The 13,726-nt window shown below is 44.5% G+C and overlaps 1 protein-coding gene across 2 annotated transcripts in view; it reads right to left on the minus strand.

The window, feature by feature from the left end:
* The window catches only part of map3k1 (mitogen-activated protein kinase kinase kinase 1, E3 ubiquitin protein ligase), a 56,088-nt gene extending 42,592 nt beyond the window's left edge, over positions 1-13,496 (minus strand). For both annotated transcript variants that reach the window (XM_029646730.2, XM_029646723.2), the window contains exon 1: positions 12,965-13,496. In XM_029646730.2, the coding sequence (XP_029502590.1) occupies positions 12,965-13,458 (494 nt within the window). In that variant the 5' untranslated portion in view covers positions 13,459-13,496. The remainder of the gene's footprint in view (positions 1-12,964) is intronic.
* Between the last annotated feature and the right edge of the window lie 230 nt (positions 13,497-13,726).

Consider the following 13,726-nt stretch of genomic DNA (forward strand, 5'->3'; position numbering starts at 1 on the left):
GTACTGCTAGTGCCTCTCACACACACACACACACACACACACACACCACGTCCTCATCCCAAACCAGACTACTTTCAGTGATGATAAAATAAAATAACTTTCAGGGAGGAAAAAAAAAAGCTTAACTTCTGCACCATGAATCATGGATGTGGATGAGGTGTCCCCCGCCCCCAGGGCTCTTCTCCCCTCCCCCCAGCGTGTCAGTGCGATTGTGCACAGTGCCCCAATGAGCAGACACTCCATTAATGTCCCACTGGCCAACATGTTGGAAGTGGAGCATGGCCTCCGGGGAGGAGAAGAAAAGGGGGAATCATGAGGCAGGATGAACACTGGTTTTAGGAGGAGCGGTGAGGCAGGATGAACACTGGTTTTAGGAGGAGCGGTGAGGCAGGATGAACACTGGTTTTAGGAGGAGCGGTGAGGCAGGATGAACACTGGTTTTAGGAGGAGCGGTGAGCTTAATATCACTCTCCCTTTTCAACCGTGGCTTGGCCAATCCCAACGCACTTGTCAAACGCAGGTATGGAACACATCCCTACGGCAGCCGCGAAGAGAGGTTCTATGAAAAGTAGCCATTCCCTGGAAAATCATTCAATGAGTCTCCTGATGACATAGAATACACAGAAACCCAAGCATCTGACAACTATGAGCCACGACACCATCAGATCTCTCAACTGATGTTACTTCTCCGATGCTAAAAGATGCCATCTCAAGGTCTCCGGAACATTCTAGACAAAGATAAACACAACCACCATAGAAACCTGTACTGGAGGCCAACCTTGGTCTAAAGTGTTCAAAAACAATGTATTTATGTATTTGGGTGTTATGTTTTGTTTGTGAAATTGTCTTTAAATTAACCTTGGGTTAATGAGAAGCATCATAGCTTCCTCTGCTGTGAGTCTCCGGGCACCGAAGACGTGGATGTCGTTTAAGGCACCCCCCCCCCCACCTCTCTAATTCAGAGGGGTTGGGTTAAATGGAGGAAGACACATTTCAGCTAAACAACTGACTGGGTATCGCTCTTTCCCACTGGAGTTGAAGTAGGCAAAGGAAGGTGTTAAATATTCACTCTGCTGTCTCAGAACATAGAGTTGAGTGGAAACTTAGACAGGTGATTTACCCAAGTTAATCAATATTTTCACCAGACACAAGTGGAACAAAGTTCGTAAAAACACATGCAGTGTTCTGCGAATATCAAAAGGAGGTTTTTTTATTGCCGTTTTCTTATTGGACTTTTGTGTTTAATGGTCCGACTTTGACCGTAACTCTCCAACCATCTGGCCAGCTGTTATATCAGGTTTACAGTTCGCAGAACATTTCCAGTCCAACTCAAAATGACACATTGCTCATACCGTAAAAACAGCCCATGCGTCGACCATTTACAACCTTCACATCCAAGTGTGGTAGTATCACAGTCTCAGCAAGTTAAACCAAGGTGGTGCCCAGCCCAGCACTGCTCTCTAGGACACTGTTCCTGTTGCCTAGGACCGTGTTGCCTAGGATATTACAGTTAGAGTACTCTTAGACTGGAGATGGACAGCAGTGTAGCTAGCATGGGAGTCTGTAGAATATAGTTCATGAACTGTCCATGACTTTGCCTGAGATACTGGCTGATGCAGTCATGAGCAGAGATCATCAGAGATGATGTTCGTACACAGCAGGATCTTTCACTGGCGATGCAAGCTGACACCTTAAACCACACGGACCCACGGGGGGGTATACCATGATCACACGGACCCACGGGGGGTATACCATGAATCACACGGACACGGGGGGTATACCATGAATCACACGGACCCACGGGAGGGGGGTATACCATGAATCACACGGACCCGGGGGGGGTATACCATGATCACACGGGGGGGTATACCATGAATCACACGGACACGGGGGTATACCATGAATCACACGGACCCACAGGGGATGGGGGGTATACCATGAATCACACGGACCACGGGGGACGGGGGTATACCATGAATCACACGGACCCACAGGGGATGGGGGGGAATCACGGACCCACGGGGGAGGGGTATACCATGAATCACACGGACCCACGGGGGATGGGGGTATACCATGAATCACACGGACCCACGGGGATGGGGGGTATACCATGAATCACACGGACACGGGGAGGGGGGTATACCATGAATCACACGGACCCACGGGGGTATACCATGAATCACACGGACCCACGGGGGGTATACCATGAATCACACGGACCCACGGGGGTATACCATGAATCACACGGACCCACGGGGGGGGTATACCATGAATCACACGGACCCACGGGGGTATACCATGAATCACACGAAACCACGGGGGGTATACCATGAATCGCCATGAATCACACAGCCCATAGTGGGTACACGATGAAAGCACCTCTCCCCCTAAAAAAAAATGTAATAATTCTTAACACAAAAAGCTAGAAGCCCATGGGAGCCCCTCTCAGGTCAAGGGTGGCAGGGGTCTGCACCCCCTCCCCCCACCCTCTAAATATCCCTCTTTCTTACGTTCTCTTGCTCAACTCATCCGTCCCCGCTGTGAGCAGAGGTAACAGCGCAATTCACAGGGTTTCTGCGGGCCCTCCCCAGTCACATGTGAAAGCGACTCGAGTCCAAATCTGCCCAGAGAATCACATGCATGGCCTCTCCTCGTGCACCACTGACAGGTAGGGAGTGAAGGAGAGAGAGCGCACGCGAGAGAGCGAGCGCACGCAATAAATATGCAAAGTTGGCACTGTAGTAGAACTGCCTAGTTCTCTCCATCCATTATGTTTCTTGGCTACGTCTAGGACACTAGAAAGTGCATCTGGCTATTCCTGCCTTGGATATTTTCATGCAATCACATTTAGCTCATACTTTTATAGATACACGGCTCTGAAGTATTTTTATTATGTGATCAAATAGCCCTTGTGCCTAACTAAGAACATCATTGCAAAATATCAGTTGGACGTCGGTTTCAGCGTTGGCATTTTGACAGTTAGTTCCAGGAAAGGTGAGCTTTGGCACGGCCACAACTTTAAGTCTGAGACAGTAGACATTAAAACAGAGCAAACGAATCACATCAGTGAAGTCAGATCAGCATGTTGAACGAAAGCTGTGGAGCTGACCGTCACGGGGGTCAGACAGGTTCCTGACCGTCACGGGGGGTTCAGACAGGTTCCTGACCGTCACGGGGGGGTCAGACAGGTTCCTGACTGTCACGGGGGTCAGACAGGTTCCTGACCGTCACGAGGGTCAGACAGGTTCCTGACTGTCACGGGAGGGGGGGGGGTCAGACAGGTTCCTGACCGTCACGGGAGGGGGGGGTCAGACAGGTTCCTGACCGTCACGGGAGGGGGAGGGGGTCAGACAGGTTCCTGACCTTCAAGATCGCGAGATGCTAACAAGAGCCTCCGACAACACATGTAGTCCACAGGAGGTTGGTGACACCTTTAATTGGGAAGAAAAGGCACTTGGTTATGGCTGGAGCGGAATCTGTGGAATGGTATCAAATGCACCAAACACATGGTTTCCATGTGTTTGATGCCAGTCCATTCGCTCAGTTCCGTCCTCCCCCTCAGCAGCCTCCACTGACGTAATCTCTACCGAGACTCATTCAAACTGGCTCGTGGATAGTTGAAGAAAAGTGCTACCATCTCTGTGGTCGAAGGGCAGGGATACTCCGATGAGGGCAAAAAGGTGAATGCGGCTGCATTCAGCCAGGCACAAGCCAGCGTTTTCAGCTGCTTGAGGAAACATGGCTTGAAACAAAAACAACTTGACCTGAAAAGCACAAAGAAAGACAAAAAAGGAAAACAAGTGTGGAACAGTGACCCTAGGGGAGTGTGTGGAGGCCAAGGCAGCTGCCCGGATGAACGCACGGTGGAAGAAAGGCGTGGCTAAGTAAACATTTCTAAGCCCTTCCAAAAACAGCTTTGACTGTAACAAATGGGCAGGCTGAACACGCCAGCCAGGGGCCATTATTTTAACACAGCAAATTCAAAGCAAGGTCCTCATACAACGCATAAATGGACATATAAACTGCTTTGGGAGAAACAAAGATTGCACAACTTGTTTGTTTCTCTGCCACTATACATTAGCACATCAGCAGAAGAAAGAAGTGGAGCAACACATGAACAGAATGTTGTTAGGAGCTTGGCAGCTAATCGTCAGAGGCACTGGTCAATATTTAGCTGTCCTTGACCCCACCTTCTGGAAAATATTAAACCAAAACTACAAGCCATGCATTCTTTATCAGCATTCAAGATTGCCCTTCTCCCCCCTGTAAGCCTCTAGAACACACCAATAATATAACACATCATGCAACAATTTCAACAACTTTACAGAGTTACGGCTCATAGAAGGAAATCAGTCTATTGAAATAAATAAATTAGGCCCTGATCTAACCAATCAGAATGAGGTTTTCCCTAAAAATACATTTTTAAAAGCTTTATTACAGACAGAAATACTCATGGTAGAGAAATTAACATTAAATTCTGTGGCAACAAATCTGGTGAACATTCCTGCAGTCACCATGCCAGTTGCACGCTCCCTCAAAACTTGAGACATCTGTGGCATTGTGTGGTGTGACAAAACTGTACATTTTAGAGTGCCTTTTGTCCCCAGCACAAGGTGCACCTGTGTACTGGTCATGCTGTTTAATCAGCTTCTTGATATGCCAGACCTGTGAGGTGGATGGATTATCTTGGCAAAGGAGAAAATGCTCACTAACAGGGATGTAAACAAATTTGTGCACAAAATTGTAGCGAAATAAGCTTCGTGCGTGTGGACAATTTCTAGGACCTTTATTTCAGTTCATGAAACATGGGACCAATAGTTTACATGTTGCGTTTATATTTTTGTTCAGTGTATATCATATCAGTGTATACTTACTTGCTGCTTCAAGTTTGAAGTCATGTGTAGTGTTAGCGACATGATTTTTGGAGGTCTGTTTTCAGAACATGTCATGTGAAAGTGTGTGTGTGTGTATGTACATGTCGATGTCTGTGTGTATGTTGGCTGTGTGTTGAATGCATATACGGAGGGCCTGCAGGAGACCCGTTGTTTTAACTGGTAATCTGGCCCTGATTAGGCAGGGACCCATGTGTTTACTTTTCACATGTAATCTCCAGCTTGCCTCGTCCTGCTGCTAACTAAACAGAATCTGGGAGGGGACCCCTAGGCCTGCTCACACGCCTAATGGGGATGGAAATATCCGGGCCTTTTGTTAGCGGCCTCCAGCTCTGAGTGTTGAGCTAACCCCGGGCTTTAAACAGCCAGTTCTGGTGAACGTGGAGAGGCCCAGGCAGGCTGGTTAGACAAAACAGTCAAACTCAGCCTCCAACCCTCTGGAGTCCAGGGCCAACCCACAACCCACTGGGGCAGGGCCATAGAAAACAGACCTACAACTAGGCCTCTCTCTCAACAACACATTACCATCGGAAACCCAACAGCTATCAGGTAAGGTCTTGGTTAAAAGATAGCCATTAAAACGAAAGACATTTGCCCCCAAATCCATTTAAAAGATGATACATTAACATGGGCTTCTAAGAACATCCCTTCTGTTCCAAAACCACAGTCAAACATTATCCAGCAATCGTCATTCATGCTGATGATGCTGTAGCGCCGCACACGTCGAGCGTGAGACATGTGTTTTCAGTGAACACAGTATTGGCTCCCCAGTCTTAAATCATATACCAATTATCACAAATAGCATTAGGCTTTTTCAGAACGAGTTGGAGAGTGGAGAAGGACAAAAGCTGGCTTCTGACCCCCCCCCCCCCCCCCCCCCCATGTGAAGAATAGAATTTGAGAGCATTCCAGCCCCTGGTCTGCCTAGCAACAGTGCATTTCAGATGCTTCGGGCTGCTCCAGTCTTGAAGTGACTGCTCGTTATAAACATTGCCATGTTGTCTTTATAAAAGCTTTGCATTTACCCAGGCAAGTATTGAACCTTGGCCAGGAGTTTTATGGAATGGATAACGGTGAGAGCTACTTTTCAATAACAGTGTCTGACTCAAAGTTGCGTTGTTTGTGTGATTTAAAAAAATGTCACGTCCATCACTATAAAATGTAGAGGTTAGAACAGCTCTGAATCAAACCCTGAAAAACAGACGTGTTTCCCACTAGATACTAGAAGAAGAAGTGTAAAAAGGGCAATATATTGAATGTGAATATTTGTCAAAGAAATACTCGTAAAACCAATCCTCTCTGCAAAAAAATCTGTCTGGAAAATCCCAATCCTTGAATTAAAATGATTCAGTAAAAACTAAAAATGTTGAAAGCTACGCTGAGTCATTGAAAACCGATCTGTCTGCGGCCATCTCCTCCACAAAACATAAACATAGCGCCTTTTAACATACCTTGATGGTGGAGTTGGCAGTGGACATAGGGGCTGCGGTCAAACCAGTTCTGGATGACCAGATCAAAGCACTCAGCAGTAGTCATGTGATTCGGTGGGAGGAGATCGGTGGCTCCCCTTGACTCCAACGGCTCCATACTATCCCCGAGAAGTAAAGTGCCTCATTTTACACTCAAACGCTACTTGCCGACCCTGCATTGAACACTGGACAGTAAGCGAGTACAGAGAAGATCCTCTGGTCTGGTCAATGTCAAAGGAGCTGACGTTAACAACATATGATACATAAGAAACTGATCCATAGGACCACTCTCCACGACGTTTCATGACTTTGGAAGATCTAGAACTAGCACCGGGACGATACCAGTATCACCATACACTCCTTAGTATTGTGGCAAGGAAACAAAACACGAAGCGGATGTAACTTCTTTAGGAAAACAGTCCTGACGTTGGAAACAAACATCATTGTGTTCTCATCCTGAGTCACATGTATTTATTTTCCAAGCTATAACACACAATATTTTATATACTGCAGGTTTTTAAAGGACCAAAGAGCTGGATCTGCTTCGTGTTTTCATTTCTGACATGGATAACATATCGCAACACCTGGTACCATCCCAGCCCTATCTAGAACTTTGGTTGATGAGCATTGACCTGACTTTCTCTACAGGTTAACAGTCTGAAGTGAACATTTGCAGGTCTTTCTAGAAATCACACCTATGCTGGTATCATTTTTCCATATGACTTCACTGACACCCAGTCTTTGAGATGACGTGAGGTCATACTCTTTGAAGGGCCATGGGGTTTGTTCTTCATAGGCTTTCCCTCTACTTCACCCATGGAGTCATTGGGCATCCAGATGTTAACCAGCTACTAATCTGACTCCAAAACAGCCGCTCCCCCCAGCTGTTCAGTAACCATCCCAGTGTTGGAGCCACGATGACTCATTCTATCACGATGACAGGATAACAAAACGTTAATGACATGATGCCCGCCACCCCCCCGAAAACGACTGCAGACAAACATGACTTAAGCCCAAATATTTCTTGAAATCTCCAACATCGCCACCAGCTTGACAATTGAGTCAAGCTGTGTTTGAAACCTAAGCCCTGAACAGCATCAGCTAAATAAAATGTGAGATGAAATTACTTCAGGAAACTCTCAATTATGGATCCTAAGCAATGTGCAGAGGGAACTTTGTCTTTTTTTTCCCAGAAATGTCTACTTGGTGATTTTTGGAAGGGGTGTAGTCCAAAGGAAGTGTACTTCACAAATTACCTCTGGTCTGATGAGACTGCCGATAATAGCAAGGAGTTTGTGCAGTTAAGAATACAAGCTACCAGCCAAGGTTATGAGGAGTTTAAACGAGGTGTACAAACACAACCACAGTACAAGATATAGGCTACTTTATAAACTGGGTTAGTCGAGCCCTGAATGCTGACTGGATGGATGACAGCCGTGGTATATTTAAGTCCTTATGCACGACGCAACGCAGAGTGCTTGGACACATGATGGTAGGGCATACACTTTTCCAGGGGAGGGCATATCTTATCCTGCATCAGACTGTCGGTCTACTGTAAACCACAACGTCAGAACTCCTGCCACATCCGCTGGAAATGCAAACAAATTAATTGCGACCCCCCGTGGGTAGGGAACACCCATTGGCCACATACCAGCTTCTTTTCCAACGGAAACTTCTGTCCTTCAGAAGCAAAAAGCACAATAGTCAGGTTCCACTACGATCAGCCTTTCAAGTGCCAACTGGTCAGTTGAGGTGAAGGCCCTGGTCAATTGTGTCCAGTTTCATTGTAAACATACCACAGAGCCAAGCAAGAGCTCCAATAACTTAAAAATGGCCAAGCAGAGAAAATATGGACGAAAGGCCAATGAAGGTGCAGCTTTTCTTGTTTGAGTGACCGGTTCAGGACGTGGTTGGGGGATGTTCTGGCCCGAGGCAGTGCAAGTGATAGCTTCTCTCTTCCATTAGACCTCAACCTCACAATGTAGACAGGATATGTAGGGCACCAACTGGATAAATAAATCAACTTACACGGTGAAGCCATGAAACTTCTCCAAAAAAGGTCGGCCACATAATGTATCGTACCTACCATTACACCATCTCCCTCAAATACTAAACTTTGATTAGACCTCTATGAATTAAATCTGCAATATGGAACTTTTTGGGGTGACCCGACCAAAACTCACATAGAAATGTGAGTTATAGATCATTCAGTCTCATTGAAAGCAAGTCTAAGAAGCGGTAGATATGTTCTATGTGCACTATTTCTATGCTTTGGTTCTTAAGTTTTGTTTTTGCTTCTTGTACACCAGCTTCACATAGCTGAAAACAATAGTTTTGGTTATGGAAAATATACTTCACAGTGGTTTAGATGGTACAATGATTCTCTACACTAAATATTGCTTGGTTTTTGTCACAAACTGAAATTAAGTGAACTATTAGAATTTTTGCAACCAGGAAATGGCGGAGCGATTTCTGCATAGTGCATCTTTAAATAAGGGACCTTGCGAGACATGAGACATTCAGTGTGCCCAATCGAGTCTTCCCTGTAGTTAGTGTGAAGCATACGAATAGAGTTCAAAGAAACGCCTGACCTTAATGTGTAACCGTCACTGTAGATAGCAAGGGAAGAAGCAATCCAGGCCTTTGAATTATTTAAATCCTAAGAAACTGTCAGCCAGAGGAGAAAGAGACGTTTGACTAAATTCTCTGTTGATCTCTCATCAGTAAGACAACTGTAGTTTACGAGTAGTCAACGAGGTTCTGACTTAACACACCTGCTTTTTGAAACGTCAGCAACACCTGTCGGATGGCTCATCTTCTACCAGCAAGGGTTGTTCAGGGAGGACAAAACAGCTACGAATAGCTCCACAAAACTCTGACACTCTTTGATATTCCTGAGGCAACATGTCAGTGAGTGATTCAGTTTGCAGACGCAAACCGAGGCGTTTCGCTTTATCTGACTCAAAATCACAATGTAGATTCTACAATATGTGAGTGCTGTGGTGGAGTACAACACACCAGCCGTCCTTGAAAGCACACAACATGTCCAGCTAGAGCATTTCAATAGGATGTGGAAGCCTAAAGGCATTTGCCTGAGCATTAGCCTAATTATGTCTAATATTGAAACTACGCTATATACACAAAAGTATGTGAACACCCCTTCAAATTAGTGGATTCAGCCACACCCATTGCTGACAGGTGTATAAAATTCGAGCACACATCTATGCAATCTCTATTGACAAACATTGGCAGTAGAATGGCCCGTACTGAAGAGCTCAGTGACTTTCAACGTGTCACCGTCATAGGATGGCACCTTTCCAGCAAGTCAGTTAGTCAAATTTCTGCCCTGCTAGAGCTACCTCGGTAAACTGTAAGCGCTGTTATTGTGAAGTGGAAGGGTCTAGGAGCAACAACGGCTCAGCTGTGAAGTGGTAGGCCACACAAGCTCACAGAACGGGACGCCAAAATAAATTGTCTGTCCTCAGTTGCAACACTACCGAGTTCCAAACTGCCTCTGGAAGCAACGTCAGCACAAGAACTGTTCGTCAGGAGCTTCATGAAATTGGTTTCCATTGCCGAGTTCGACAGACTAATCTGAGTTTGGCAGATGCCAAGAGAACGCTACTTGCAGCAATGCATTGTGCCAAGTGTAAAGTTTGGTGGAGGAGGAATATTGGTCTGGGGCTGTTTTTCCATTGTTCGGGCTAGGCCCCTTCGTTCCAGTGGAGGGAAATCTGAACGCTACCGCATACAATGACATTCTAGGCGATTCTGTGCTTCCAACTTTATGGCAACAGTTTGGGAAACTCCCTTTCCTGTTTCAGCATGACAATGCTCCTGTGCACAAAGCGAGGTCCATACAGAAATGGTTTGTCGAGATCAGTGTGGAAGAACTTGACTGTCCTGCACAGAGCCCATCGAACACCTTTGGGATGAATTGGAACGCTGACTGCGAGCCAGGCCTAATCGCACAACATCAGTGCCCAAACTCACTAATGCTCTTGTGGCTGAAAGGAAGCAAGTCCCCACAGCAATGTTCCAACATCTAGTGGAAAGCCTTCCCAGAGGAGTAGAGGCTGTTATAACAGCAATGGGAACCAACTCTATATTAATGCTCATGATTTCGTAATGAGATGTTCGATGAGCAAATGTCCACACACTTTTGGTCATGTAGTGCATGTCTATGCAAACTCTGACAAACCCATGACTAAGATATTTCCCTCAACTTCTTCAGCTTTTAAGTGTAATAAAATATCTGATATGGGATTGTGTTTACTGCTATGCTTTGTGTAATGCAAGTCCCTGCAAGCTATTGACACAATGATGCCTCACTAAATAAAACATGCCAATTATGGGTTTGGCTTGTGATGTCTTGCTCTACTAAATGAAAAAAAAGGGTATAATATATACTTAACATTCATTATTGTCTCTATATTTCATTGGCCCAAGGATCAGTAGAGAGAGGACTAAAGTTCAACCGGGAAACTATTGTGTGCAGAAAAGGGCTTGGGCCTCTGAGGTCCAACAGTGGAGTTGAGTTTGTTGGAATTTTACCTTTGTGCGGTGAGGGGATACTGATGGTTTGCCTTAGCCCATTATCCCGGACAAGAAACACCACAATGGGATCCAGCTCTCTTTCCATCCATTTCTTTAGCTTTCAACGTCCTATTCATCTTTCATTATCTGTACCGTTCCAAAAGCCAATGTCTCATGTTGCAACAAATTCTCATCTCACAATCTTTCCTTTCTAAAAAGCTGTCATTCATCCCGGGCTGATCTTTACGTTATATGGCTGTGTTGAGAAAGGAAGCCCAAGTCTGATATATTTTTTTTCACTAATAGGTATTTTGACCAATCAGTTCAGCTCTGAAAAAGAGCGGATGTGAAAAGATCTGAAAATATCAGAATTGGTCTGCCTGTTAATACACCTATGTCACTCATTAACCCTTAAGAGTCTATTGACGCACCCGTGCAGCAAACATAATACAAAAATCTCCATCAAAATCTGCTAGTTTTAACAGTGCGGTTTGTCAGACCAGGGGACATGACGAAATATGTCTAACATCTGAATGGTTTGGTCTACTAACTATGACCACCACGATGGTGTCCTCCATTCTGCTCTACAACTCCCACAAACCCCACAGGACTTGTCTGAAGTTGGTACCGCCAACGTGTGATCTTCTGTCTGTAGCGTCCAAACTAATATGACTCCACTATGGAAAGGGAAGACTCTCACGAACACGATGGTGGTAAAATGAGTGTCCAAAAAACTAAAATATTTGCTGAGCTTTCTTATATCTCCTAGACATAGGACAGACACTTCAAATCCTTATGAGTGTCTGTTTTTCCATTTATGAATGTGTTATTCAATTAGTTTCTATGGGCTATAGCAATAAAGGCCAAATTCAAGATTTTATTAAAAGCATTTTAAATATTTGGTTTGATACTTACAGGGGTCCTAAAATTATAAATCAAATAGCTAAATGATCCATGGTATGACCATCTTAAAACAATTCCATGTTAGTTTAGGAGAATACCCACCCCACCATGAACCAGGTTGCCTAGCGGTTAAGAAGGTTGGTGGATCGAATCCCTGAGCTGACAAGGTAAAAATCTGTCGTTCTGCCCCTGAACGAGGCAGTTAACCCACTGTTTCCCGGTAGACCGTCATTGTAAATAAGAATTTGTTCTTAACTGACTTGCCTAGTTAAATAAAGGTTAAATCAAAATAATGGACACTAAGATGTTGATTGGTAAACACTACTCACAAAAGGAAATGTATATAAGTTGGCTGATTTTTAATAGCAACCATCACAGAACTGTGTGTGATCGATCACAGTACACAGGACAAATTCATTTGAATTGTAGAACATTGCATAACAAAGGATATTCTATAAATGGAAAAACAGCAGAACGGGATACCTGATTAAAGCACTTGACCTACTGTAAAGGTTGTCACACAGAATTTATTTCACAATTAACTTTTTAATAATAAACAATTCCGTTAAAACATTAGCTATGTTTTTCTGTGTGTACCGTGATGACATTGAAATGTCTTACTCTCAGAAAACCTATTGGTAGTGCAAACTAGTGCTGCTGACCGTGGCACATCTGTAAATAGACACTTTAGCCTCTACTTCCAAAATACACATAGCCTACACAAATGGTCCTTCTACATGAGAGCTTGTAAGTAAGCATTTCACGGTAAGGTCTACTACACCTGTTGTATTCGGAGCATGTGACAATTACAATTTGATACAAGTTGGACAATTACCGACCTTGAATTCTCTTGTCTTTGATATTTTGACATATGCTTTTGAAAAAGCCTACATAAAAGACCCTGAACCATTATTAATTAATTATTTATAAACCAATAAAAACGTTTTATTGTCATAAAAACTATGCTTACAGTAAACACGCACTTGCATTTCATAAATCGCTATTGCAAGTTTCAAAAACTGATAGAAACCTGCGCCAAGATGAGGAAATCTCACAAATTAATATAGAACTCTGCAACTGACAGAATCCAACCAACAAGATAAACAGTATAACGATTATCAAACAATCCATGCAGTGAGAGTCAATCTTGTATGTACAGCTTACCTATTTTGTGTAGTATTAACTTCTATTGAAGTTACGGTTGCACCATTATCCGGACTGAGATGGTCGCTGCTGTTTTTGAAAGAAGTTTTCAACAATTCCTGAGCGGCTGTAGACAAACTATTAGTCGTTTTATCCGAGAGAGGGTGATCAGTTAGTGAGTTGCTCTGCTGAATGTGGGGTGTTTTCTGTAATAAAGTAGCCTGGACCGCACCAGGCGAGGAAATGGACAAGAAGTGAAGCTGCGCGGATATCGGTGCCGTCCCAGTCTCAGGAGATAGGAGCAGCGACTCAGGTTTATCCAGATCCACACTTCGGACTTTGCGTAGATCTTTACGTCTCCATTGTGAGTTTTCCCCTGTACTACTCTTCGCCTTACCGTGACTGCTTGGAAGACTAGGGGTGCTTGAATTTCCTTGAAGACAGCTTTCAACGTTTGTGCTGTTATTCGACTCGTATATTCCCGACGACGAGGTCCGGCTCCCCGCCGTCGCCATTTTCAGTCCCGGAGTTTATCACTTATTAGGTTCTATGAAGAGGGAGTGGAGGGCATTGGGGGATGGTCGGGAGGGAGGAGCGAGAGAACCGTGGTGTTTACATTCGACCGTAAAAGGCGCTTCAGTTGGCGTATTTTGCGCAACTTTACGCAAATTCCAAATCTCTCAAAATAAGATTGACAATAAATTATACGTGACTCCTGTTACAGGCAGCATGTGATACCACCTCAAAACGCTTAAAATGATGAATCAGAATTAAGTTATTAGT

Source organism: Oncorhynchus nerka, linkage group LG4 (genome assembly GCF_034236695.1).
Source record: "Oncorhynchus nerka isolate Pitt River linkage group LG4, Oner_Uvic_2.0, whole genome shotgun sequence".
In the NCBI taxonomy this organism is placed as follows: domain Eukaryota; kingdom Metazoa; phylum Chordata; class Actinopteri; order Salmoniformes; family Salmonidae; genus Oncorhynchus; species Oncorhynchus nerka.